This window comes from Pelodiscus sinensis, unplaced genomic scaffold, assembly GCF_049634645.1.
Source record: "Pelodiscus sinensis isolate JC-2024 unplaced genomic scaffold, ASM4963464v1 ctg56, whole genome shotgun sequence".
NCBI classification, from domain to species: Eukaryota; Metazoa; Chordata; order Testudines; family Trionychidae; genus Pelodiscus; species Pelodiscus sinensis.
Genome location: NW_027465934.1, coordinates 1 through 27,245, shown reverse-complemented (window position 1 = coordinate 27,245; position 27,245 = coordinate 1). Strand labels below are relative to the sequence as shown.

Below are 27,245 nucleotides of genomic sequence, written 5' to 3'. Positions count from 1 at the left end.
AGCAGGCCCAGGGCACAGGGCCGTAGCACAGAGAGCGAGCAGGGCGAGAGCGGAGGGCCGTAGCACAGAGAGCGAGCAGGCCAAGAGCGGAGGGCCGTAGCACAGAGAGCGAGCAGGCCCAGGGCACAGGGCCGTAGCACAGAGAGCGAGCACCGATCGGGCTGTGAGCCATTTCTGGGCTCTCTGACGCACGGCCCCACAAACTGCCCTGGTCCTGTGGGGCGCCCTGGCACTGCCCAGGGCTCTGCAATGCTGGAGCAGAGGAGCAGGTGCAGGTGGGGCAGGGGCCAGGCACGTGCACTCCCCCTGGGGCTGCGTGGCAGCAGCGCTGAGGCCCCTGGGTGGCTGGTGCCCCGTGGCTGTGTGTCCATCACCCCCCGGGCGAGCCGAGGTCCCTGGGTGTCCGGTGCCCCGTGGCTGTGTGTCCATCACCCCCCGGGCGAGCCGAGGCCCCTGGGTGGCTGGTGCCCCGTGGCTGTGTGTCCATCACCTCCCGGGTGAGCCGAGGTCCCTGGGTGGCTGGTGCCCCGTGGCTGTGTGTCCATCACCCCCCGGGGAAGCCGAGGTCCCTGGGTGGCTGGTGCCCCGTGGCTGTGTGTCCATCACCCCCGGGCGAGCCGAGGTCCCTGGGTGGCTGGTGCCCCGTGGCTGTGTGTCCATCACCCCCCGGGCGAGCCGAGGCCCCTGGGTGGCTGGTGCCCCGTGGCTGTATGTCCATCAACCCCCGGGCGAGCCGAGGTCCCTGGGTGGCTGGTGCCCCGTGGCTGTGTGTCCATCACCCGCCCCCCGGGCGAGCCGAGGTCCCTGGGTGTCTGGTACCCCGTGGCTGTGTGTCCATCACCCCCCGGGCGAGCCGAGGTCCCTGGGTGGCTGGTGCCCCGTGGCTGTGTGTCCATCACCCCCCGGGCGAGCCGAGACCCCTGGGTGGCTGGTGCCCCGTGGCTGTGTGTCCATCACCCCCCGGGCGAGCCGAGGCCCCTGGGTGGCTGGTGCCCCGTGGCTGTGTGTCCATCACCCCCCGGGCGAGCCGAGGCCCCTGGGTGGCTGGTGCCCCGTGGCTGTGTGTCCATCACCCCCCGGGCGAGCCGAGGCCCCTGGGTGGCTGGTGCCCCGTGGCTGTGTGTCCATCACCCCCCGGGCGAGCCGAGGCCCCTGGGTGGCTGGTGCCCCGTGGCTGTGTGTCCATCACCCCCCGGGCGAGCCGAGGCCCCTGGGTGGCTGGTGCCCCGTGGCTGTGTGTCCATCACCCCCCGGGCGAGCCGAGGCCCCTGGGTGGCTGGTGCCCCGTGGCTGTGTGTCCATCACCCCCCGGGCGAGCCGAGGCCCCTGGGTGGCTGGTGCCCCGTGGCTGTGTGTCCATCACCCCCCGGGCGAGCCGAGGCCCCTGGGTGGCTGGTGCCCCGTGGCTGTGTGTCCATCACCCCCCGGGCGAGCCGAGGCCCCTGGGTGTCTGGTGCCCCGTGGCTGTGTGTCCATCACCTCCCGGGGGAGCCGAGGCCCCTGGGTGGCTGGTGCCCCGTGGCTGTGTGTCCATCACCCCCCGGGCGAGCCGAGGTCCCTGGGTGGCTGGTGCCCCGTGGCTGTGTGTCCATCACCCCCGGGCGAGCCGAGGTCCCTGGGTGGCTGGTGCCCCGTGGCTGTGTGTCCATCACCCCCCGGGCGAGCCGAGGCCCCTGCCGTGCGGGCAGGTCACTGAGCAGTGACAGGCCCAGGCACAGAGCGCAGCCAGAGCAGGGGAGGGCAGAGCAGCACGGGGGGGGGGGGAGCGGGGCGAAGGCCACACGCTAAATAGGAGTCAGTAGCGCGAGCCTGGCAAAAGCAAAGCGCAATCTGGGGGCAGGGGCAGGCGCCAGCGGTCGGGGGGCTTCGGCGAGACGCCCCGTGACAGGCGAAGGGCAAGAAGGCCTGGCCCGCGGCTGCAGGCGGGAAAGCGCCCGGCCAGTGCCCGCCAGAGGCAGCCGCAGGCGAGCGAGAGAGGGGGGCTCGGCTGGGGGACGAGCCAAGGGGCTGGAACTGCTGGGGGGCGCTGGAGCCCCGTGGCTGTGTGTCCATCACCCCCCGGGCGAGCCGAGGTCCCTGGGTGGCTGGTGCCCCGTGGCTGTGTGTCCATCACCCGCCCCCCGGGCGAGCCGAGGTCCCTGGGTGGCTGGTGCCCCGTGGCTGTGTGTCCATCACCCGCCCCCCGGGCGAGCCGAGGCCCCTGGGTGTCTGGTGCCCCGTGGCTGTGTGTCCATCACCCCCCGGGCGAGCCGAGGTCCCTGGGTGGCTGGTGCCCCGTGGCTGTGTGTCCATCACCCCCCGGGCGAGCCGAGGCCCCTGGGTGGCTGGTGCCCCGTGGCTGTGTGTCCATCACCCCCCGGGCGAGCCGAGGTCCCTGGGTGGCTGGTGCCCCGTGGCTGTGTGTCCATCACCCCCCGGGCGAGCCGAGGTCCCTGGGTGGCTGGTGCCCCGTGGCTGTGTGTCCATCACCCCCCGGGCGAGCCGAGGTCCATGGGTGGCTGGTGCCCCGTGGCTGTGTGTCCATCACCCCCCGGGCGAGCCGAGGTCCATGGGTGGCTGGTGCCCCGTGGCTGTGTGTCCATCACCCCCGGGCGAGCCGAGGTCCCTGGGTGGCTGGTGCCCCGTGGCTGTGTGTCCATCACCCCCCGGGCGAGCCGAGGTCCCTGGGTGGCTGGTGCCCCGTGGCTGTGTGTCCATCACCCCCCGGGCGAGCCGAGGCCCCTGGGTGGCTGGTGCCCCGTGGCTGTGTGTCCATCACCCCCCGGGCGAGCCGAGGCCCCTGGGTGGCTGGTGCCCCGTGGCTGTGTGTCCATCACCCCCCGGGCGAGCCGAGGCCCCTGGGTGGCTGGTGCCCCGTGGCTGTGTGTCCATCACCCCCCGGGCGAGCCGAGGCCCCTGGGTGGCTGGTGCCCCGTGGCTGTGTGTCCATCACCCCCCGGGCGAGCCGAGGCCCCTGGGTGGCTGGTGCCCCGTGGCTGTGTGTCCATCACCCCCCGGGCGAGCCGAGGCCCCTGGGTGGCTGGTGCCCCGTGGCTGTGTGTCCATCACCCCCCGGGCGAGCCGAGGCCCCTGGGTGGCTGGTGCCCCGTGGCTGTGTGTCCATCACCCGCCCCCCGGGCGAGCCGAGGTCCCTGGGTGGCTGGTGCCCCGTGGCTGTGTGTCCATCACCCGCCCCCCGGGCGAGCCGAGGCCCCTGGGTGTCTGGTGCCCCGTGGCTGTGTGTCCATCACCCCCCGGGCGAGCCGAGGTCCCTGGGTGGCTGGTGCCCCGTGGCTGTGTGTCCATCACCCCCCGGGCGAGCCGAGGCCCCTGGGTGGCTGGTGCCCCGTGGCTGTGTGTCCATCACCCCCCGGGCAAGCCGAGGTCCCTGGGTGGCTGGTGCCCCGTGGCTGTGTGTCCATCACCCCCCGGGCGAACCGAGGTCCCTGGGTGGCTGGTGCCCCGTGGCTGTGTGTCCATCACCCCCCGGGCGAGCCGAGGTCCATGGGTGGCTGGTGCCCCGTGGCTGTGTGTCCATCACCCCCCGGGCGAGCCGAGGTACATGGGTGGCTGGTGCCCCGTGGCTGTGTGTCCATCACCCCCCCGGGCGAGCCGAGGTCCCTGGGTGGCTGGTGCCCCGTGGCTGTGTGTCCATCACCCCCCGGGCGAGCCGAGGTCCCTGGGTGGCTGGTGCCCCGTGGCTGTGTGTCCATCACCCCCCGGGCGAGCCGAGGTCCCTGGGTGGCTGGTGCCCCGTGGCTGTGTGTCCATCACCCCCCGGGCGAGCCGAGGTCCCTGGGTGGCTGGTGCCCCGTGGCTGTGTGTCCATCACCCCCCGGGCGAGCCGAGGCTCCTGGGTGGCTGGTGCCCCGTGGCTGTGTGTCCATCACCCCCCGGGCGAGCCGAGGTCCATGGGTGGCTGGTGCCCCGTGGCTGTGTGTCCATCACCCCCCGGGCGAGCCGAGGCCCCTGGGTGGCTGGTGCCCCGTGGCTGTGTGTCCATCACCCCCCGGGCGAGCCGAGGCCCCTGGGTGGCTGGTGCCCCGTGGCTGTGTGTCCATCACCCCCCGGGCGAGCCGAGGCCCCTGGGTGGCTGGTGCCCCGTGGCTGTGTGTCCATCACCCCCCGGGCGAGCCGAGGCCCCTGGGTGGCTGGTGCCCCGTGGCTGTGTGTCCATCACCCCCCGGGCGAGCCGAGGCCCCTGGGTGGCTGGTGCCCCGTGGCTGTGTGTCCATCACCCCCCGGGCGAGCCGAGGCCCCTGGGTGGCTGGTGCCCCGTGGCTGTGTGTCCATCACCCCCCGGGCGAGCCGAGGTCCCTGGGTGGCTGGTGCCCCGTGGCTGTGTGTCCATCACCCCCTGGCGAGCCGAGGTCCATGGGTGGCTGGTGCCCCGTGGCTGTGTGTCCATCACCCCCCGGGCGAGCCGAGGTCCCTGTGTGGCTGGTGCCCCGTGGCTGTGTGTCCATCACCCCCCGGGCGAGCCGAGGCCCCTGGGTGGCTGGTGCCCCGTGGCTGTGTGTCCATCACCCCCCGGGCGAGCCGAGGTCCCTGGGTGGCTGGTGCCCCGTGGCTGTGTGTCCATCACCCCCGGGCGAGCCGAGGTCCCTGGGTGGCTGGTGCCCCGTGGCTGTGTGTCCATCACCCCCCGGGCGAGCCGAGGTCCCTGGGTGGCTGGTGCCCCGTGGCTGTGTGTCCATCACCTCCCGGGCGAGCCGAGGCCCCTGGGTGGCTGGTGCCCCGTGGCTGTGTGTCCATCACCCCCCGGGTGAGCCGAGGTCCCTGGGTGGCTGGTGCCCCGTGGCTGTGTGTCCATCACCCCCGGGCGAGCCGAGGTCCCTGGGTGGCTGGTGCCCCGTGGCTGTGTGTCCATCACCCCCCGGGCGAGCCGAGGTCCCTGGGTGGCTGGTGCCCCGTGGCTGTGTGTCCATCACCTCCCGGGCGAGCCGAGGCCCCTGGGTGGCTGGTGCCCCGTGGCTGTGTGTCCATCACCCCCGGGCGAGCCGAGGTCCCTGGGTGGCTGGTGCCCCGTGGCTGTGTGTCCATCACCCCCCGGGCGAGCCGAGGTCCCTGGGTGGCTGGTGCCCCGTGGCTGTGTGTCCATCACCTCCCGGGCGAGCCGAGGCCCCTGGGTGGCTGGTGCCCCGTGGCTGTGTGTCCATCACCCCCCGGGTGAGCCGAGGTCCCTGGGTGGCTGGTGCCCCGTGGCTGTGTGTCCATCACCCCCGGGCGAGCCGAGGTCCCTGGGTGGCTGGTGCCCCGTGGCTGTGTGTCCATCACCCCCCGGGCGAGCCGAGGTCCCTGGGTGGCTGGTGCCCCGTGGCTGTGTGTCCATCACCCCCGGGCGAGCCGAGGTCCCTGGGTGGCTGGTGCCCCGTGGCTGTGTGTCCATCACCCCCCGGGCGAGCCGAGGTCCCTGGGTGGCTGGTGCCCCGTGGCTGTGTGTCCATCACCTCCTGGGCGAGCCGAGGCCCCTGGGTGGCTGGTGCCCCGTGGCTGTGTGTCCATCACCCCCCGGGCGAGCCGAGGCCCCTGGGTGTCTGGTGCCCCGTGGCTGTGTGTCCATCACCTCCTGGGCGAGCCGAGGCCCCTGGGTGGCTGGTGCCCCGTGGCTGTGTGTCCATCACCCCCAGGCGAGCCGAGGTCCCTGGGTGGCTGGTGCCCCGTGGCTGTGTGTCCATCACCCCCCGGGCGAGCCGAGGTCCCTGGGTGGCTGGTGCCCCGTGGCTGTGTGTCCATCACCCCCGGGCGAGCCGAGGCCCCTGGGTGGCTGGTGCCCCGTGGCTGTGTGTCCATCACCCCCCGGGTGAGCCGAGGTCCCTGGGTGGCTGGTGCCCCGTGGCTGTGTGTCCATCACCCCCCGGGCGAGCCGAGGTCCCTGGGTGGCTGGTGCCCCGTGGCTGTGTGTCCATCACCCCCCGGGCGAGCCGAGGCCCCTGCCGTGCGGGCAGGTCACTGAGCAGTGACAGGCCCAGGCACAGAGCGCAGCCAGAGCAGGGGAGGGCAGAGCAGCACGGGGGGGGGGGGGGGAGCGGGGCGAAGGCCACACGCTAAATAGGAGTCAGTAGCGCGAGCCTGGCAAAAGCAAAGCGCAATCTGGGGGCAGGGGCAGGCGCCAGCGGTCGGGGGGCTTCGGCGAGACGCCCCGTGACAGGCGAAGGGCAAGAAGGCCTGGCCCGCGGCTGCAGGCGGGAAAGCGCCCGGCCAGTGCCCGCCAGAGGCAGCCGCAGGCGAGCGAGAGAGGGGGGCTCGGCTGGGGGACGAGCCAAGGGGCTGGAACTGCTGGGGGGCGCTGGAGCGGGGCCCCGGGAGCCGGGTCTCTCGCCGGGCCCCTGGCAGGACGCTCTGGGAGCCCAGGGCCTGGAGCGGGGCTTGGTACCCCCCGTGCTCCCCACCGGCCGGCGGGTGCGAGGGCGCCCTGCGGGGCTTGGCCAGGGCGCGGCCGGTCCCCAGGCGCGGTTCATTAGCTCGCTTCTGCCTCTGGACTTTGCTCCAGCGCCGCCCCCAGCGCCCAACCCACGGGCCGCAGCGCGGGGCTGGCCCGGGGCTCGCCCAGTGTCGCTGCCCCTCCCCCGCCCGGAGCCCGGCTCCCCCGGCCGCCCCCCGCCCCCAGCGCTGCGCTGTCCACGGCCCCGGTGCTGAGCCGACGCTGCCCAGGACAGCCCCGCCGAGCGCCTGCAGCCGGGCCGGCCCGGGGCGGCTCCAGGGCTCTGAACACCTGGGGGGGCACCAGTGCAGGGGGAGGATAATAGAAGGGGGGGCTGGGGCCCGGGCCAGGGCGGGGGGAGGGACGGTTCCAGGCCCCAGGTCCGCAGGGGGAAGGCTGAGGGGCTGGGAGGCTGGCGGGAGGGCGGGGGCGGGCTGGGGGGCTGGCTCAGGCGGGCGGGGGCGGGCTGGGGGGCTGGCTGTGGCGGGCGGGGGCGGACTGGGGGGCTGGCTGTGGCGGACTGGGGGGCTGGCTGTGGCGGCCGGGGGCGGGCTGGGGGCCTGGCTGTGGCGGGCGGGGGCGGGCTGGGGGGCGGGCGGGGGCCTGGCTGTGGCGGGCAGGGGCGGGCTGGGGGGCGGGCGGGGGCCTGGCTGTGGCGGGCGGGGGCGGGCTGGGGGGCGGGCGGGGGCCTGGCTGTGGCGGGCGGGGGCGGGCTGGGGGGCGGGCGGGGGCCTGGCTGTGGCGGGCGGGGGCGGGCTGGGGGGCGGGCGGGGGCCTGGCTGTGGCGGGCGGGGGCGGGCTGGGGGGCGGGCGGGGGCCTGGCACGCTGCGGCCCGAGCTCACTGCGGCTCGCTGTAATCTCCTCTCCTGCCCGCCCCTACGCGGTTCCCATTCCCATCACGTCCTGCCCCCCCTCCACTCTGCGCCTGGCTCCAGAGCTGCCGCCGCCTCCGAGTCCCGCTCCTGCCCCGCTCCAGGCATGGCCGGTACCTTCGCCCGCCTGCTGCGCGCCCGCCAGTGCGCCGGCCTCTTGGCCGCGGCGGGAGCCGGCTCCCTGGCCGCCGGATTCCTGCTCGCCCGGGACGCGGTCAGCGCCGGGGAGCGGCAGCGGCGCCTCTACCCGCCCAGGTACCGGCCCGGCCCGGCCGTCGTGCGCAGGCGGCGGCTTAGCTCTCCGGCGCGGGGCTGGGGGCGGGGGGCGCAGCCGCTTTCGGGCCGGGCGGGGCGGGGGACACGAGCCCAGCGGGACCCGGGGAAGGGTCGGTCCCCGCTGGCCGCGCTCCCGGCGTCCCGAGCCGTCACGTCGCTGCTGCGGGGCTCTGCGGCGGGGAGCGACCAATGCCTGCCCCGAGCGCGCTGCGGCAGCTCCCCGGAGACCGGCCGGGCGCCCGGGTGTCCCCGGCCCGGACTAAGCGCTGCGGCAAGCGGGGGCTGCGAGGGGGGATGGAAAGGGCCCTAGTGCCGGGGATTGCAGGGCCGGGGCCAGGGGCTCTGGGCCGGGCGCTGAGACGCCCTGCTCCGGGCAGGCTCCGGGAGCCCCCAGCAAGGCCTGGCCCTGGCTCCGGGGTGTGATTCATGCTCCCAGGCGGCTGGGGGAAGCCTGGGGAGGGCGGGGCCGGGCTGGGCTCCCAGGAGGCTGGAGCCAGGCGCTGTGGGGCCCGCCCTGGGGAGAGGCAGGGGCAGGGGCAGGGGCAGGGCCAGGCAGCACCGGTGCCCTGGGAGTCCCCGCAGGGAGCCGGGGGCTCTGCTGTCGCTGGGCTCTAGGCTGCCGGGCAGGTGCACAGGCCCCAGGACAGCAGGGAAAGGCCCCTCGGTGGGAAGAGCGGCCAGGGCTTAGCCCGGGGGCTGGCACCGAGGCAGAGCGGGTGCCCTGCCAGGAGGGGCCTTTCTGCCCTGGCCTTCCGGCCCGCTGCCCATCCTCTGCCTGGCACGGCAGCCCTGTCCCTCACCGCACCCTTGGTGGCTGGTCCGGCCCCCTCCCTGCCCCCCCTCAGGACAGACAGAGGGAGGCACGTGCAATGCAGCACAGGTGGCTCGGAGCCAGGGCGCTGAGCTCGGTCCTTGGACTGCTCCAGTGCAAACCCCTGAGGCACCTAGGCAGCCTGGCCCCAGAACCACAGACAGACCCTTGGGTGCTGAGCTCTGCCGCCCGGGGGCCTGCCTTGGGCCATCGCTCCCAGGGATCGCGACGAGACTCCCGTCAGCCTGCCCCGTGCCCAGGCGCTCCGAGGCGACACCCCCAGCGGCACTGGGTAGGACAGGAACCCAGAGCATGGGCCAAGGTGAAGCGAGCACGTAGCTGAGCTCCTGTGCCCGTTTCGAAAGGCCCCAGCAGCTCCCATAATGAGTCAGCCCCGTGCGTCCCTCAGCACCGAGCCAGACAAAGCGGCTGGGGAGCTCTCGCTTACGCTTCGAGGTGACCCAAACCCGGAGCGCAGCATCCCCCGTCCCGGGGCTCTGTTCTCCCCGGCTCAGCTGCAGCTCCCAGCTGATGGGCGGAGTCACGCGCAAGGCACGCTTTCACCGGGAGGGGCAGGCCCACGGCGAGGAAGTCTTTTGCCCCTCCCTGCGGGTGCGTCCATCCCACGAGCGTCCCTCTGGCTGCGCCCGGCCCTCGCCGCGACGACGGGGTTCTGCTGCCTGGGCCGCACGCCGAGGCCTCAGGCCATTTTACCAGAGCTTGCTGGACCTTGTGTTTTGCCACATGACTTTTCCAGCAGCTGCCTGGGTTGCGAGGGTCCCCCTTGCTACCCGGGCTTGTGCTGGGCATTTCTAGGGTTCATTCCAGCAATGCCTCACCCCCCTTCCTGGCTTGGTGTCTGCAGCACTCCCCTTCCAGGAGCTCACCATTACTGTCACCCTTGGACTCCACTGCTGTGCCTCCCGCCGCCTTCTGGAGCTCAGGATGTGCACGCTGCTTCTTGACGTACACGGCAACCCTCCCTTCTACCTGCCTGTCCTTCCTGGGCAAGCTGCCCTTTATGCCAGTCTCCCCAGCAAGTCTGTGGGGTGCTACTAACTCCATATTCTAAAGGTGGATGGACCCTAGCGAGCCGCTCCCCGGACGCCTGGCTCTCACTAGCAGACGGCAAAAGTGGCGAGCAGGCCCCCTTGCCCAGCTCTTGCTTGTTGGTCCCACCCCCCGCAACAGTCAGCCCTTCCACAGAGCAGCCTCTGCACACCCGTGTGCCTTGTCACCTGCCCGGGAACCGCTGCTGTCTCGGGGTGCGGAGGCGCCTGGCCTCTGTCCCAGAGCAACAGCCCTGCTCATAGAGGTGTCCCATCCGCAGCCTGCATTCCTCTCTAGGCAGGCCCTGCCCTGCCCTGCCTGGGCCCTGGCCCTCCGCTGGAAGGATGGGCAAGAACAGCCTGTGCCCCTGCCCTTCCCCCTCGCCCCAGAGCCCTGCAGTCACTGCTCGTCTGCTCCCGGCAAGCCCCAGCCCCACAGTGCAGGAGCATTAGGTGATGCTTCGCGGAGCATTGAACACGCTGCTCTCCACCCCGAGAGGCACGTCCCCCGGTGCCTGCTCGCCGCTGGCTGCCACGGGCCTCTTTCCCGGCCAGCAGTCGCTGACCTCCAGCCTGCCTTCACCCGGCTTGGGAGAACATCCTGCGGCTTCCTGGCGCTATTTCCGTCGGGGATTAAAGCAGCATTAGCCAGGGCCACGGCTCCGTCTGGGCTCAGGCGCCAGCAAACAGGCAGCCGTGCGCTTGGTGGCACATTCCTGCTTCAGCACCAGTGGTGGGCCGGGCCTGGGCCGTACTGTGCCTGGCTGGGACCGCAGACCCAGAGACGGGGCGTCGCTGGGGAGCCCTTGGACATGAGCCCCCTCCTCGTGCAGAGGGTTATCGTCCCTCCCAGCAGCTCAGAAAATGCAGCACCACGAGGCGCCTGCTGCGGCCGGGGAACCCAGGGGCTTTGCTCTCAGATTCGGCGCACTCAGGTCCTGGTGAGTGATAAACTGCACCCTTAGCAACTGCTATTCTGAGCCGCACGTCCCGAACATCGAGTCCTGGGGGCTGCCCGCCCCCGTGTATTTCTGAGAGCGCCCTCTAGGGGCTGGACGGCTCATCCAGCAGCCGCCCCTCGAATTCACCTGTCCGGCCTGCTGCTGCTGGCACCAGCGGATTCTGCCCAGCACTGGGGGCACCGGGCAGTTTTGCCTTTTCTCTCTCTTGGCAGGTAACGCGGTTTCAAGGTCTGTGAAGAGTCTCTCTTCCATGTAAGCCCCAAGGGGCCTGTATCCGCCAGGGCTTCATCTCCACCATTCACTGGGCAGAGTAAAGCCGCAAGCCGGGCTCCAATCACCTTTTGTGCTTTGGAAGCCATTGGCCAAGCGCAATCTGGAGCAGGGGACCGTCCTCTGCAGCACCAGCACTGGCGTGGCTGGGCACGCAGAAAGCGAGAGCCGCCAAACCGACCCCTCTGCCTGGCAGACTGGCTGCTAGTCTGTACGCTCCAGAGACGTGCGTGTACATGGCGCTCTACCCACCGCGCAGCACAGCGAGAGCCACCAAACCGACCCCTCTGCCTGGCCGACTGGCTGCTAGTCTGCACGCTCCAGAGACGTGCGTGTACATGGCGCTCTACCCACCGCGCAGCACAGCGAGAGCCACCAAACCGACCCCTCTGCCTGGCAGACTGGCTGCTAGTCTGTACGCTCCAGAGACGTGCGTGTACATGGCGCTCTACCCACCGCGCAGCACAGCGAGAGCCACCAAACCGACCCCTCTGCCTGGCCGACTGGCTGCTAGTCTGCACGCTCCAGAGACGTGCGTGTACATGGCGCTCCACCCACCGCACAGCACAGCGAGAGCCACCAAACCGACCCCTCTGCCTGGCAGACTGGCTGCTAGTCTGTACGCTCCAGAGACGTGCGTGTACATGGCGCTCTACCCACCGCGCAGCACAGCGAGAGCCACCAAACCGACCCCTCTGCCTGGCAGACTGGCTGCTAGTCTGTACGCTCCAGAGACGTGCGTGTACATGGCGCTCTACCCACCGCGCAGCACAGCGAGAGCCACCAAACCGACCCCTCTGCCTGGCAGACTGGCTGCTAGTCTGTACGCTCCAGAGACGTGCGTGTACATGGCGCTCTACCCACCGCGCAGCACAGCGAGAGCCACCAAACCGACCCCTCTGCCTGGCAGACTGGCTGCTAGTCTGTACGCTCCAGAGACGTGCGTGTACATGGCGCTCCACCCACCGCACAGCACAGCGAGAGCCACCAAACCGACCCCTCTGCCTGGCAGACTGGCTGCTAGTCTGTACGCTCCAGAGACGTGCGTGTACATGGCGCTCTACCCACCGCGCAGCACAGCGAGAGCCACCAAACCGACCCCTCTGCCTGGCAGACTGGCTGCTAGTCTGTACGCTCCAGAGACGTGCGTGTACATGGCGCTCTACCCACCGCGCAGCACAGCGAGAGCCACCAAACCGACCCCTCTGCCTGGCAGACTGGCTGCTAGTCCGCATGCTCCAGAGACGTGCGTGTACATGGCGCAGCACAGCGAGAGCATGGGGGCTGGCCACGGAGCCGGCCAGCACAGCCCAGCTGCGTGAATCGCTCCTGAGACACTGACAGTGAAGAACACGGGATGTGAAAATATTTCCTGTTAGGATGTTCAGAATGTTGCTGTTCCCCACTTCTGCCACAAGCAATAGCTTCATTTGGCGGGGGAGGGGTCATAGAAGCCCTGTCCAACCCCTTTGATACGGCGCGTGGCATTGCCCCAAACCCAGCATTAAGGTTTTGAAACTGAACAGTAATGTTGGAAATCAGAGTCACATGGCAAGTGCCCCAGCCCATCTCGGCCCCACGCGCGGCAGCGTCACGTCGGGCTGCATCGAAACCTGCCAAACAGAAGCTTCCTAATGCTGGACGCTGGGGGCGTGGCGGCCTGACTCACAGAAATCCCCTTGGGCTTGTCCCCCCACGGCCTGATCAAGCCTCTGATGCCACCTTCCTGCCCGCTGGGCTCCCCACCACCCTGTGCTGCTGGGCCAGCAGCCCTGGTCTCCCCCAGCCCAGGCGCAGAGTTGGGGTCACCCCCCCGGAGAGCAACACAGACCCTGCCCCAGTTCAGCTCCAGGAGGATCCAGCTGTAACACCTCAGCCAGGAACCCAACCGCCAAATGGGACCAAAGGCCCAGTCAATCTGTCCTGCTCTGGGACAGCTGTACGCAGGCAGACTCATGAGGCCGGCCCCCTTCTCAGGGGGGGCAGAGACGCCCAGCGGAGCCTCCCCCAGGGAACTGCTATCGACACTGGGCCCGATGAGAAACCAGAGTGTGTCCCGGGCACAGGCAGGGGGCGCTAAGTGGCTGCGAGTGCAAACAGACAGAGCAAAGCCAGTTACTAAACTAACATGAACAAAACCACTTAGCTGCTTCTAATCCACGAGAAACCTGCTCCCTGCGAATTCCTGCCCGAAGCAGCTGTTCTTGCCCCCGTACCAGCTGCATGGCAGAGCTGCTCTTCCCTCTGGCCGGGGTCTACGGCTTCTGCAAAGTCCTTTGTCTCCTCTTAGGGCGGGCCAGGCCGTTTCCAAAGGCAGCTGAAGGCAAAGGACTTCCCATACCTGTGGAAAGGTACCAGGCTGGAGATGGATTCCAGTACCAGGTGCCTGGGCACGTGTCTTTCTAGGGCCAAGCGCAGTTTGGGTCACAGGACAAACGCTCCCATTTGCAGGTTGCTGGGTTGATCACCGAGCCATTAGGTTTCTGGAGCAGCAGTAATGGCCCTTGTTAGCCCTGGCACCTCAGACAGACCCCACGTTGCATGCCCGAGTGGTCCATGCGCGAGGGGGAGACCCATTCCGCAGATGGTACCGCAACCCCGATCCGGGCCAGGGCCTGTTTTGCATAAAGCATCTTGGAGTCCTGCGTGTTCCTGGTCCCAAGCCAGGTCTCCTGCAGCATGTTGGGAGCCCATCAGGGGAGGGGGGCACACGAAACTCACAAATAAGATCCTGCGTTGAGAATTGCCCCAGACCTATTGGCTCGGCCTTGCCTTGAACAGGCCCCAGGCTGACACACCACAAGCCAAAGGCCAAGGCCCCAGCATGGTCTATGGCTGAAAGGAAGATCTAAGCAGCTCCTTAGCTGGGGGGTTTGAGATTGTGGGGTGTCTGGCAGCCCGTCTCAGGAGGCCCCCAAGGGGACGGATGGTCCCGGCTTTGCACAGGAGGCCCCTGCCTGAGTCTCCCCCAAGGGGACGGACGGTCCCGGCTTTGCACAGGAGGCCCCTGCCTGAGTCCCCCCCAAGGGGACGGATGGTCCCGGCTTTGCACAGGAGGCCCCTGCTGGCCACGTACCCGGGGCACCACGCACACGGGCCCGTCGGGTGCTCAGGAGAACGTGGTCAATCCACACGTGCCCTGCAGGCGCTTCCTTCCAGCCAGGCGGGTGGGATCGCCAGCCCCTGCTCCCCACGCAGGGTTCCCGGCGCCCTGGGGAGAGGCTGTGGCTGCATGTCGGGGCCAGCAGCGGGCGCCAGTGACAAGGTGCCCCAGGCTGGACATGAGGCACTTGCCAGGGCACCACAGAGGGTCAGCGGGTGCGGCAGGCTGGAGGCTGCAGGGAGGGGCCAGCTCTCCTCGGCACCGGCCCGGCCCGGCCCGGCTTCCCTGCGGCAGCCCGGCAGCCTGAGGCCATAGGGCCGACGGGTTAGTCGCCCTGTGAGCAGCCAGGGCCTGGCAGGGCGTCTGCTCAGCGCAGCCAGCGGGCGCCGTCCTGCCCTCCCCCCACGCTGGGCTGGAGACGCTGCGGGGCCCTGTCCAGCCAGACGGCCCTTGGGCCTGTGGAGCCGAGAGCTGCCCCCTTCCTAGGGCCCGCGTGGAGGCGACTGCTAGGCAGGAGGGGCAGCCACCGCAGCGCCCGTGCCGAGTTCAACCCAGAACCTGCCCCCCCGGGCCGCTGCTCCCAGCTCCCTGCCCTGGCTCAGGCTGCCCACTGCAAGGGCTCCGGAGAGCACAGGAAAGCAGAGCTCCTCTGAGAACTAGAGCTAACGCAGTAATGGCACACGGGGGAGCTCCTGCCGCTGCCCTTGGGGTCAGTGGCTCCGTCCTGCCGGAGGCGGGCGGCCTAGGGAGCCCGGGGAAGCGGGGGCCTGGGGCAGGCGCTCCCGTTCCGCTGTTAGGAGCAGTCCAGGCGCGTGGCCCCGGGCGGGTTTCCAAGGCCTCGGCTGGCTACTGACGCCGACGGGGCTGGCGGGCACCTCGCCCTGTCGCCAGGGAGAGAAGAACATTTGGGTCTGAGGAGAAAGGAACCCGGCAGGCGGCTCCCGCAGTCTTAGCGCCTTGGGGGAGCCAGGGCTGGGTCTCCGGCCACCACAGCCCCCTCTGGCCTGCGCCCCCACTAGCCCAGCCTGGGCCCCTGCTGGGCGCGTTCGGTCTCTGCCGAGCTGGGGCAGGGGAGTCTCGGCACGGGCCGGGGTGAGGGGTGTGTGGCTGCACCCAGGGAAGTGACTTGGGAGGAGGGGGAGCCTGGCACCCGTCAGGCAGGTTGCTCCTGGCACGGGGCAGTGGGGGGGGAGATTCCCTGTGGAGTGAAGGGCAGTGGGGGGGGGGCCGGAGGAGGCAGCTCCTGGCAGGGGGCAGTGGGGGGGGAGATTCCCTGTGGAGTGAGGGGCAGTGGGGGGGCCGGAGGAGGCAGCTCCTGGCAGGGGGCAGTGGGGGGGGAGATTCCCTGTGGAGTGAGGGGCAGTGGGGGGGGCCGGAGGAGGCAGCTCCTGGCAGGGGGCAGTGGGGGGGGAGATTCCCTGTGGAGTGAGGGGCAGTGGGGGGGGCCGGAGGAGGCAGCTCCTGGCAGGGGGCAGTGGGGGGGCCGGAGGAGGCAGCGGGGGAAGTGGGGCTGGAAGGGGGTGAGAGGCAGCCGGCGCCCTGCGTGGGCCGGAGCGGAAGCTCCCTTGGCGTCCACAGGAGCCAGCCTCCCCTCAGGCCACAGGGGCGGGTAGTGCCCTGGCCAAGGGGTATCCCCCCGCGGGGCTGGCGGGGCGAGGGGGAGCAGACAGCAGCAGGTCCGACCGGCCCGTGTGCGCTCTCCCCGCAGCGCCGAGTACCCGGACCTGCGGAAGCACAACAACTGCATGGCCAGTAACCTGACCCCGGCCATCTACGCCCGGCTCTGCGACAAGGGCACCCCCAACAACTGGACCCTGGACCAGTGCATCCAGACCGGCGTGGACAACCCCGGCCACCCCTTCATAAAGACCGTGGGCATGGTCGCAGGGGACGAGGAGTCCTACGAGGTGAGCGCGGCGCAGCCGGCACGCACAATAGTCCTAGCGCATAGAGCCCCAGCCCCCCGCCTCCCCTCAGCCCCCCAGCCCCCCACCTCCCCTCAGCCCCCCAGCCCCCCACCTTCCCAAAAGCCCCCCCAGCCCCCCACCTCCCCTCAGCCCCCCAGCCCCCCACCTTCCCAAAAGCCCCCCCAACCCCCCACCTTCCCTCAGCCCCCCCAGCCCCCCACCTTCCCTTCAGCCCCCCGCCTCAGCCCCCAGCCCCACACCTTCCCCTCAGCCCCCCCAGCCTCAGCCCCCAGCCCCCCCACCCTACTCTCAGCCCCCCTGCCTCGCCCCCCAGCTCCTCCCACCTTCCCCTCAGCCCCCCACCTCAGCCCCCAGCCCCCCACCTTCCCCTCAGCCCCCGCCCCCGCCCCCCACCTTCCCCTCAGCCCCCGCCTCAGCCCCCCAGCCCCCCACCTTCCCCTCAGCCCCCCCAGCCTCAGCCCCCAGCCCCCCACCTTCCCTTCAGCCCCCCGCCTCAGCCCCCAGCCCCCCACCTTCCCCTCAGCCCCCGCCTCAGCCCCCCACCTTCCCCTCAGCCCCCAGCCCCCCACCTTCCCCTCAGCCCCCGCCCCCGCCCCCCACCTTCCCCTCAGCCCCCGCCCCCCACCTTCCCCTCAGCCCCCCGCCTCAGCCCCCCGCCTTCCCCTCAGCCCCCCGCCTCAGCCCCCCGCCTTCCCCTCAGCCCCCACCCCAGCCCCCCGCCTTTCCCTCAGCCCCCCGCCTCAGCCCCCACCTTCCTCAGCCCCCGCCTCAGCCCCCCGCCTTCCCCTCAGCCCCCCGCCTCAGCCCCCCACCTTCCCTCAGCCCCCGCCCCAGCCCCCCACCTTCCCCTCAGCCCCCGCCTCAGCCCCCCAGCCCCCCACCTTCCCCTCAGCCCCCCCAGCCTCAGCCCCCAGCCCCCCACCTTCCCCTCAGCCCCCCGCCTCAGCCCCCAGCCCCCCACCTTCCCCTCAGCCTCCTCAGCCCCCCACCTTCCCCTCAGCCCCCCGCCCCAGCCCCCCCTCCCCTCAGCCCCCCTAGCCCCCCACCTTCCCCTCAGCCCCCCGCCCCAGCCCCCCACCTTCCTCTCAGCCCCAGCCCCCCACCTTCCCCTCAGCCCCCGCCCCAGCCCCCCACCTCCCCTCAGCCCCCCACCTTCCCTCAGCCCCCGCCTCAGCCCCCCGCCTTCCCCTCAGCCCCCCGCCTCAGCCCCCCGCCTTCCTCTCAGCCCCCACCCCAGCCCCCCGCCTTTCCCTCAGCCCCCCGCCTCAGCCCCCACCTTCCCCTCAGCCCCCCCAGCCTCAACCCCCCGCCTTCCCCTCAGCCCCCCCAGCCTCAACCCCCCGCCTTCCCCTCAGCCCCCCCGCCTCAGCCCCCTGCCTTCCCCTCAGCCCCCCGCCTCAGCCCCTCAGCCCCCCACCTTCCCCTCAGCCCCCCGCCCCAGCCCCCCACCTTCCCCTCAGCCCCCCCAGCCTCAGCCCCCAGCCCCCCACCTTCCCTTCAGCCCCCCGCCTCAGCCCCCAGCCCCCCACCTTCCCCTCAGCCCCCGCCTCAGCCCCCCACCTTCCCCTCAGCCCCCAGCCCCCCACCTTCCCCTCAGCCCCCGCCTCAGCCCCCCACCTTCCCCTCAGCCCCCAGCCCCCCACCTTCCCCTCAGCCCCCGCCTCAGCCCCCCACCTTCCCTCAGCCCCCCGCCTCAGCCCCCCGCCTTCCCCTCAGCCCCCGCCTCAGCCCCCCGCCTTCCCCTCAGCCCCCCGCCTCAGCCCCCACCTTCCCCTCAGCCCCCGCCCCAGTCCCCCGCCTTCCCCTCAGCCCCCCCAGCCTCAACCCCCCGCCTTCCCCTCAGCCCCCCGCCTCAGCCCCCCACCTTCCCCTCAGCCCCCCAGCTCCCCACCTTCCCCTCAGCCCCCGCCCCAGCCCCCCACCTTCCCCTCAGCCCCCCCAGCCTCAACCCCCCGCCTTCCCCTCAGCCCCCCCGCCTCAGCCCCCCGCCTTCCCCTCAGCCCCCCAGCTCCCCACCTTCCCCTCAGCCCCCGCCTCAGCCCCCCACCTTCCCCTCAACCCCCGCCTCAGCCCCCCAGCCCCCCACCTTCCCCTCAGCCCCCCGCCTCAGCCCCCCACCTTCCCCCCACCTTCCCCTCAGCCCCCCCGCCTCAGCCCCCCACCTTTCCCTCAGCCCCCGCCTCAGCCCCCCACCTTTCCCTCAGCCCCCCCAGCCTCAGCCCCCCACCTTTCCCTCAGCCCCCGCCTCAGCCCCCCACCTTCCCCTCAGCCCCCCCAGCCTCAGCCCCTAGCCCCCCACCTTCCCCGCAGCCCCCCCAGCCTCAGCCCGCAGCCCCCCCACTCTACTCTCAGCCCCCCTGCCTCAGCCCCCAGCCTCCCACCTTCCCCTCAGCCCCCAGCCCAGCCCCTGCTCCCCCGGCTCAGCCCCCAGCCCACGTCTCCTTGGCCTCCCCACACTGCAGCCTCTCCCAGCCTGGGTTTCCTGAGGGAGGCCAGCGTCTGAGGGCTGAGCAGGTGGCAGCGGCACGGTGCTTCCGTGGTGCCCCATGCTCAGCTGGGCGCAGGAGAGGCAGCACTGGCTGCAGGGACGGGCCAGGCCCCGACCGGCCAAGGCCCCACTGCCCCCTCGAAGCCCTGCCTTGCTGCCCTGCCAGGTGTTCGCGGACCTGTTTGACCCCGTGATCCAGGAGCGGCACAACGGTTACAACCCGCGGGCCATGAAGCACCCCACGGACCTGGATGCCAGTAAGGTGCGTGACGCCCGGGGCCGCGGGAGAGGGGTTCCAGCGCCGTCTCCTGCGCCCCGGGGGCAGGTGTCACCAGGGCCCCAGGCCTGTGCCCGTGGCAGGGAGCCTGACACGTCCGGGGCGGACCAGAGCCGGGGAGGCGGAGCCCTCCCTCCAGGTGCAGCCACGGCCGCAGGCCTCTCCGCGGCTGCAGGTGAGACCAGCGTGGAGCCTCCTCCACCGGGCCCGTGGCCCTGCCCCCCAGTGGGCCCTGAGGGGCCATTCGGTAGCTCACCGGGCTGGAAAGGAGGCGAGTGCCCGGAAGCCAAGGCCGCGGAGCGTGGAACGTGGGGCGGAGCCGGCCCGGCAGTGGGTGAGCAGCTGCGGCTGGATGCCGGGCGTGAGGGTCTGAGCTTGGCCCAGCCTGGGTGGTGCCAAGTCCCGTCGCTGCCAAGTGAGTTCACTTGTATTCGCTGGGCCTTGCCGAGGCTGCTCCTGTCGGTTCCATGCGCCTGTTGCTGCCAGCCTGAGGCAGTCCCGTCAGCGCCACGGCGCCGCCTCCCCCGGCCAGCCCGCGTATGGCGCCTCAGGGCAGGGCTTGGGGAGACTGGGGCCTGGCACAGGGCGGGTCCCCGAGGCTGCGGGCAGGGTGCGGCCGGGGTGGGACAGGCTGGAGGTGGAGCTGCCGGCGCCCTGGGGAGGCTGGGGGGCAGCCGGGCATTTCCCAGGGCTCCAGGACAAGCAGAGAGACGCCCTGCGCTCAGGGGCGGACATAGGGCAGGGCGAGTGGGGCGGCCGCAGAAGAAAGCAGTGTGCTTTGGCAGGAGGTGGTGGGGATGCAGGATCGCAGTGGGAGGGAGGGTGTTGGAGCAGGATGAGGGTGGGGGTGTGGAGGGAGGTGCAGGAGCAGGGTGGGGGTGGGGGTGGGGAGGGAGGTGCAGGAGCAGGCTGGGGGTGGGGGTGGGGAGGGAGGTGCAGGAGCAGGTTGGGGGTGGGTGTGTGGAGGTAGGTGCAGGAGCAGGCTGGGGTGGGGGTGTGGAGGGAGGTGCAGGAGCAGGGTGCGGATGGGTGTGTGGAGGGAGGTGCAGGAGCAGGTTGGGGGTGGGGGTGGGGAGGGAGGTGCAGGAGCAGGCTGGGGGTGGGGGTGGGGAGGGAGGTGCAGGAGCAGGTTGGGGGTGGGGGTGGGGGTGGGGGTGGGGAGGGAGGTGCAGGAGCAGGTTGGGGGTGGGTGTGTGGAGGTAGGTGCAGGAGCAGGCTGGGGGTGGGGGTGAGGAGGGAGGTGCAGGAGCAGGTTGGGGTGGGGGTGGGGAGGGAGGTGTAGGAGCAGGCTGGGGGTGGGGGTGTGGAGGGAGGTGCAGGAGCAGGGTGAGGATGGTTGTGTGGAGGGAGGTGCAGGAGCAGGTTGGGGGTGGGTGTGTGGAGGGAGGTGCAGGAGCAGGCTGGGGGTGGGGGTGAGGAGGGAGGTGCAGGAGCAGGCTGGGGGTGGGGGTGAGGAGGGAGGTGCAGGAGCAGGCTGGGGGTGGGGGTGGGGAGGGAGGTGCAGGAGCAGGTTGGGGATGGGTGTGTGGAGGGAGTTGCAGGAGCAGGCTGGGGTGGGGGTGGGGAGGGAGGTGCAGGAGCAGGGTGCGGATGGGTGTGTGGAGGGAGGTGCAGGAGCAGGTTGGGGGTGGGGGTGGGGAGGGAGGTGCAGGAGCAGGCTGGGGGTGGGGGTGGGGAGGGAGGTGCAGGAGCAGGTTGGGGGTGGGTGTGTGGAGGGAGGTGCAGGAGCAGGCTGGGGGTGGGGGTGTGGAGGGAGGGGCAGGAGCAGGTTGGGGTGGGGGTGGGGAGGGAGTTGCAGGAGCAGGCTGGGGGTGGGGGTGTGGAGGGAGGTGCAGGAGCAGGGTGCGGATGGGTGTGTGGAGGGAGGTGCAGGAGCAGGTTGGGGGTGGGGGTGGGGAGGGAGGTGCAGGAGCAGGTTGGGCTGGGGGTGGGGAGGGAGGTGCAGGAGCAGGCTGGGGGTGGGGGTGGGGAGGGAGGTGCAGGAGCAGGCTGGGGGTGGGGGTGGGGAGGGAGGTGCAGGAGCAGGTTGGGGGTGGGGGTGGGGAGGGAGGTGCAGGAGCAGGCTGGGGGTGGGGAGGGAGGTGCAGGAGCAGGCTGGGGGTGGGGGTGGGGAGGGAGGTGCAGGAGCAGGTTGGGGGTGGGGGTGTGGAGGGAGGTGCAGGAGCAGGGTGCGGATGGGTGTGTGGAGGGAGGTGCAGGAGCAGGTTGGGGGTGGGGGTGGGGAGGGAGGTGCAGGAGCAGGCTGGGGGTGGGGGTGGGGAGGGAGGTGCAGGAGCAGGTTGGGGGTGGGTGTGTGGAGGTAGGTGCAGGAGCAGGCTGGGGGTGGGGGTGAGGAGGGAGGTGCAGGAGCAGGTTGGGGTGGGGGTGGGGAGGGAGGTGTAGGAGCAGGCTGGGGGTGGGGGTGTGGAGGGAGGTGCAGGAGCAGGGTGAGGATGGGTGTGTGGAGGGAGGTGCAGGAGCAGGTTGGGGGTGGGTGTGTGGAGGGAGGTGCAGGAGCAGGCTGGGGGTGGGGGTGAGGAGGGAGGTGCAGGAGCAGGCTGGGGGTGGGGGTGGGGAGGGAGGTGCAGGAGCAGGTTGGGGATGGTTGTGTGGAGGGAGGTGCAGGAGCAGGCTGGGGTGGGGGTGGGGAGGGAGGTGCAGGAGCAGGGTGCGGATGGGTGTGTGGAGGGAGGTGCAGGAGCAGGTTGGGGGTGGGGGTGGGGAGGGAGGTGCAGGAGCAGGCTGGGGGTGGGGGTGGGGAGGGAGGTGCAGGAGCAGGTTGGGGGTGGGTGTGTGGAGGGAGGTGCAGGAGCAGGCTGGGGGTGGGGGGTGTGGAGGGAGGGGCAGGAGCAGGTTGGGGTGGGGGTGGGGAGGGAGTTGCAGGAGCAGGCTGGGGGTGGGGGTGTGGAGGGAGGTGCAGGAGCAGGGTGCGGATGGGTGTGTGGAGGGAGGTGCAGGAGCAGGTTGGGGGTGGGGGTGGGGAGGGAGGTGCAGGAGCAGGCTGGGGGTGGGGGTGTGGAGGGAGGTACAGGAGCAGGTTGGGCTGGGGGTGGGGAGGGAGGTGCAGGAGCAGGCTGGGGGTGGGGGTGGGGAGGGAGGTGCAGGAGCAGGCTGGGGGTGGGGGTGGGGAGGGAGGTGCAGGAGCAGGCTGGGGGTGGGGGTGGGGAGGGAGGTGCAGGAGCAGGTTGGGGGTGGGGGTGGGGAGGGAGGTGCAGGAGCAGGCTGGGGGTGGGGAGGGAGGTGCAGGAGCAGGCTGGGGGTGGGGGTGGGGAGGGAGGTGCAGGAGCAGGTTGGGGGTGGGGGTGTGGAGGGAGGTGCAGGAGCAGGCTGGGGGTGGGGGTGGGGAGGGAGGTGCAGGAGCAGGGTGCGGATTGGGGTGGGGAGGGAGGTGCAGGAGCAGGTTGGGGGTGGGGGTGGGGAGGGAGGTGCAGGAGCAGGCTGGGGGTGGGGAGGGAGGTGCAGGAGCAGGCTGGGGGTGGGGGTGGGGAGGGAGGTGCAGGAGCAGGTTGGGGGTGGGGGTGTGGAGGGAGGTGCAGGAGCAGGCTGGGGGTGGGGGTGGGGAGGGAGGTGCAGGAGCAGGCTGGGGGTGGGGGTGGGGAGGGAGGTGCAGGAGCAGGCTGGGGGTGGGGGTGGGGAGGGAGGTACAGGAGCAGGTTGGGGTGGGGGTGGGGAGGGAGGTGCAGGAGCAGGCTGGGGGGTGGGGGTGGGGAGGGAGGTACAGGAGCAGGTTGGGGTGGGGGTGGGGAGGGAGGTGCAGGAGCAGGCTGGGGGTGGGGAGGGAGGTGCAGGAGCAGGCTGGGGGTGGGGGTGGGGAGGGAGGTGCAGGAGCAGGCTGGGGGTGGGGGTGGGGAGGGAGGTGCAGGAGCAGGGTGCGGATTGGGGTGGGGAGGGAAGCTGCTTGGGGGCCCCTCCCCGTATAGAGGAGCGGTTCCGCAAGGCAGCATTAGAGATAGTGGGGCCGGTCGGCCAGGCGACCCGGACGGGGGAGAAGTGCATCCTGGGAGCCGGGGATACGGCCACCCACTGCCCCGGGGCCGTGGCCCTGCCCTCTAGCGAGCAGACACGGTGGCAGACTCTGCTGGCCCTTTCCAGCAGGGGGGGGGTTTCCCAGGAGTCCTCACGGACCAGGGGTCCCACTTCATGTCGGCCCCGCTCCAGCGCTTGTGGGAGACGCACGGGGCCCGGCTCCCCTGGACCCCAGCGTAGGGCGCCCGGCCCAGCGGGCTGGTGGGAGGTTCCAGGGGACCCTGAAGCAGACGCTGGAGGCCTTTATGCACCAGCACCCACAGGACTGGGACAAGCACCTGCCCCCCCTGCTGTCTGCACAGGGGGAGGCGCTCTGAGGGTCTGCCAGGCTCTCCCAGACCGAGCCGGGGTGCAGAGGGGAAGGACCCCGGGGCTTGCTGAGAGAGTTGTGGGAGGGGGAGACCTCCCTGGATGGAGCGTCGGGGGTGGAGGACGTCCTGGCTTTCCGGGGAAGGCTCGCTGGGCTCATGGGCCCGTCCAGAGAGACCCTGGCCAGAGCTCAAGGGCAGTGGAAGGGCTGGTACGGCCCCCGAAGAGGGCCCTGTGCCGGTCCCCGGAGCTGTGCAGCAACCGGACGGAGGAGCCGGCTCCTGCAGGGCAGCGCTGTGGCCGGCCCAAGCCAAGGGCAGCGCCAGTGTCTCCGCGGCGGGTTTCCTGGGCAGGGCCCTGAACTCCCCAGGTCACAAGCAGAGTGACCCTGCTCGGTTCGCTCTCGGGGGGGGGGAGAGCTGTGGCGGGGGGGGTCTGCTCTGTGACCCGGGGCCCCCGCGCTGGGAGGGGAGATTCTCACTGACTCTCCCAAATGCGGATTAACCAGACCCCCAGGCTCAGCCGCCCAGGGAGAGACAGAGGGAGGAGGTGGAGACCAGCGCCTGGCTGGGGGGCAGGGGCTGTCTGGGAAGCATGGAGAGAACAGGCTAAGCTGGGGGAGAGGGGTGCTGGACCCCCACCCTAGGGCCTGAGCCGTCCTGGCCCTGCCCCCGGTGCCCACATCCCAGCTGTGCTGGGCTGTGTCCTGGACAATCAATAACCCCCCGTTCTACCGGCTGGGGGAGACCATTCTGGCTGCTACGGGGGCGCAGGGTCGGGGACCCCGACTCGTCACACCCCCGCCTCCTGCCCCGGGAGCTGGATCCGGCCCATGAGGCTCAGGGCCACCCCCAGCCTCGGAGGGGAGGGTAATGGGGCTGGCGTGCCAGCGCGGGCTCCTTGCGGCTGGGACTGAGCCCAGAGCTCGCCACGTGGCAGGATGGTCGCAGGCCACACTCAGCACCGCGGCGCTAGCGCAGGGATGGTTTGGCAAAAGACTCAGCTGCCCAACGCTGGCTTCAGGCAGGCCCTGGCTGCAGCCCTGGGGGTACATTGTAACCCCAACATCCCGGGCCCCTTTCCAGGCAAGGGCTCACTTTGCTCCTGGCAGCTGGGACTGCCCCAGGCCGGCTCCGGGCTCTCACCACCACCCGCTTCCACCCCCAGATTAAGTCCGGCTACTTCGATGAGCGCTATGTGCTGTCCTCGCGCGTCCGCACAGGACGCAGCATCCGCGGGCTCAGCCTGCCCCCCGCCTGCACCCGGGCAGAGAGGAGAGAGGTGGAGAAAGTCACCGTGGATGCCCTGAGCGGCCTGACCGGAGACCTGGCCGGCCGGTACTATCGCCTCAGCGACATGACAGACAAGGAGCAGCAGCAGCTTATCGATGTGAGCAGCCACTGGGGCAGAGCCACCCGGAGGGGATGGGGGACGGAGCCGGGCAGGGCCACCCGGACGGGATGGGGGACGGAGCCGGGCAGGGCCACCCGGACGGGATGGGGGACGGAGCCGGGCAGGGCCACCCGGAGGGGATGGGGGACGGAGCCGGACAGGGCCACCCGGAGGGGATGGGGGACGGAGCCGGGCAGGGCCACCCAGAGGGGATGGGGGACGGAGCCGGGCAGGGCCACCCGGAGGGGATGGGGGACGGAGCCGGGCAGGGCCACCCGGAGGGGATGGGGGACGGAGCCGGGCAGGGCCACCCGGAGGGGATGGGGGACGGAGCCGGACAGGGCCACCCGGACGGGATGGGGGACGGAGCCGGGCAGAGCCACCCGGACGGGATGGGGGACGGAGCCGGGCAGAGCCACCCGGAGGGGATGGGGGACGGAGCCGGGCAGAGCCACCCGGAGAGGATGGGGGACGGAGCCGGACAGGGCCACCCGGACGGGATGGGGGACGGAGCCGGGCAGAGCCACCCGGAGGGGATGGGGGACGGAGCCGGGCAGAGCCACCCGGAGAGGATGGGGGACGGAGCCGGGCAGGGCCACCCGGAGGGGATGGGGGACGGAGCCGGGCAGGGCCACCCGGAGGGGATGGGGGACAGAGCCGGGCAGGGCCACCCGGAGGGGATGGGGGATGAGGGAGGCGGAGCCGGGCAGGGCCACCCGGAGGGGATGGGGGATGAGGGAGGCAGAGCCGGGCAGGGCCACCCGGAGGGGATGGGGGAAGGCGGAGCCGGGCAGGGCCACCCGGAGGGGATGGGGGACGGAGCCGGGCAGGGCCACCCTTAGGGGATGGGGGATGAGGGAGGCGGAGCCGGGCAGGGCCACCCGGAGGGGATGAGGGATGAGGGAGGCGGAGCCGGGCAGGGCCACCCGGAGGGGATGGGGGACGGAGCCGGGCAGGGCCACCCGGAGGGGATGGGGGACGGAGCCGGACAGGGCCACCCGGAGGGGATGGGGGACGGAGCCGGGCAGGGCCACCCGGAGGGGATGGGGGACGGAGCCGGGCAGAGCCACCCGGAGGGGATGGGGGACGGAGCCGGACAGGGCCACCCGGAGGGGATGGGGGACGGAGCCGGGCAGAGCCACCCGGAGGGGATGGGGGACGGAGCCGGGCAGAGCCACCCGGAGGGGATGGGGGACGGAGCCGGGCAGAGCCACCCGGAGGGGATGGGGGACGGAGCCGGGCAGAGCCACCCGGAGGGGATGGGGGACGGAGCCGGGCAGAGCCACCCGGAGGGGATGGGGGACGGAGCCGGGCAGGGCCACCCGGAGGGGATGGGGGATGAGGGAGGCAGAGCCAGGCAGGGCCACCTGGAGGGGATGAGGGAGGCAGAGCCGGGCAGGGCCACCCGGAGGGGATGGGGGAAGGCGGAGCCGGGCAGGGCCACCCGGAGGGGATGGGGGACGGAGCCGGGCAGGGCCACCCGGAGGGGATGGGGGATGAGGGAGGCGGAGCCGGGCAGGGCCACCCGGAGGGGATGGGGGACGGAGCCGGGCAGGGCCACCCGGAGGGGATGGGGGACGGAGCCGGGCAGGGCCACCCGGAGGGGATGAGGGATGAGGGAGGCGGAGCCGGGCAGGGCCACCCGGAGGGGATGGGGGACGGAGCCGGGCAGGGCCACCCAGAGGGGATGGGGGACGGAGCCGGGCAGGGCCACCCGGAGGGGATGGGGGATGAGGGATGCGGAGCCGGGCAGGGCCACCCTTAGGGGATGGGGGATGAGGGAGGCGGAGCCGGGCAGGGCCACCCGGAGGGGATGGGGGATGCGGAGCCGGGCAGGGCCACCCGGAGGGGATGGGGGAAGGCGGAGCCGGGCAGGGCCACCCAGAGGGGATGAGGGATGCGGAGCCGGGCAGGGCCACCCTTAGGGGATGGGGGATGAGGGAGGTGGAGCCGGGCAGGGCCACCCGGAGGGGATGGGGGAAGGCGGAGCCGGGCAGGGCCACCCAGAGGGGATGAGGGATGCGGAGCCGGGCAGGGCCACCCTTAGGGGATGGGGGATGAGGGAGGTGGAGCCGGGCAGGGCCACCCGGAGGGGATGGGGGATGCGGAGCCAGGCAGGGCCACCTGGAGGTGACCTGGAAATGGCAGCTCAGTTCTGCCCCTTTCTTCTTCCTGCCACTGCCCTTCATGCCCCTCCCTCTGCGCCCGGCAGGCTGCCTGCCCTGCATGGTGCCCACCGCCCCGCTGGAGCAGCACTGGCCTCTCCGCCAGCCAGCCGGGTGGGGCCTGGCTCCAGCCATGCCCCCCACAAGCGCTCTGCTCTCCCTGTCTTCCTCCTGGCAGCCCCACGATTGGCACCACGGGTGCTACCAGCATCTTGCTGGGCCCGCCCCCCAGGGCAGTTCTGGGCAGTCCCAGCCCGGAGCTGGCTCTGGAGGGGACCCTTAGTGACAGCCTGCGCTGGCCCTGTAATGCAGGGGGGCGTCTTACTGGGCACTAGGCTTGGGCTGGCCCCCAGTGGCCCTGTCTGTGAGCACGGCCCGGCAGGGGGGCCAGACGCTGCCCTGACCGGTTCTGACTGGGGGAGGGAACAAAGGAAGGACGTGGGGGGAGGAGGAGTTAGTCTGGGGCTGGAAACATGATGGAGACGCCCGGGAGGGGGGTCGGAGAGCAGGGGCTCAGGCACCCGCCTTACGGGGTCTGGGGCGTCCTGCCCCCTCCTATTGCTGCATCCCGTCTGTGCTGGGCCCTCAAACCCCCTCTGCTCCGCGGGCCGGGGACACTGTTCTGGCTGCTCCGGGGGTGCAGGATCGGGGACCCCGCAGTGACTAAGGCCTGGACTGTCCGTGGTGCTCCGAGTGCCGGCTGGGGGGCCCTGCCCGGCACTCGGGGATCCCCAGGAACGGTGCTTGGGGGCCTCTTGCTCATGCCCCGTCTCCTTTCCCAGGATCACTTCCTGTTCGACAAGCCCGTCTCCCCCTTGCTGACGGCAGCAGGAATGGCCCGGGACTGGCCCGACGCCCGAGGAATCTGGTAGGACCCACGGCTCTGGTCTGGGCAGAAATCCCACTAGGGCACCCGGCTCTGCCCACGGCGCCC

The 27,245-nt window shown here is 71.9% G+C and overlaps 1 protein-coding gene across 1 annotated transcript; it reads left to right on the top strand.

Annotated features, from left to right (window-relative positions):
• Nucleotides 1-7,162: 7,162 nt before the first annotated feature.
• Nucleotides 7,163-27,179, top strand: LOC142825182 (creatine kinase U-type, mitochondrial; the record flags this gene model as incomplete). Its single annotated transcript, XM_075916956.1, is given in 5 exon segments — nucleotides 7,163-7,531; nucleotides 15,456-15,654; nucleotides 18,330-18,425; nucleotides 23,922-24,143; nucleotides 27,094-27,179. Coding segments are annotated over 5 exon segments (752 nt in total), but the record flags the coding sequence as incomplete, so codon positions are not given.
• Nucleotides 27,180-27,245: the final 66 nt, after the last annotated feature.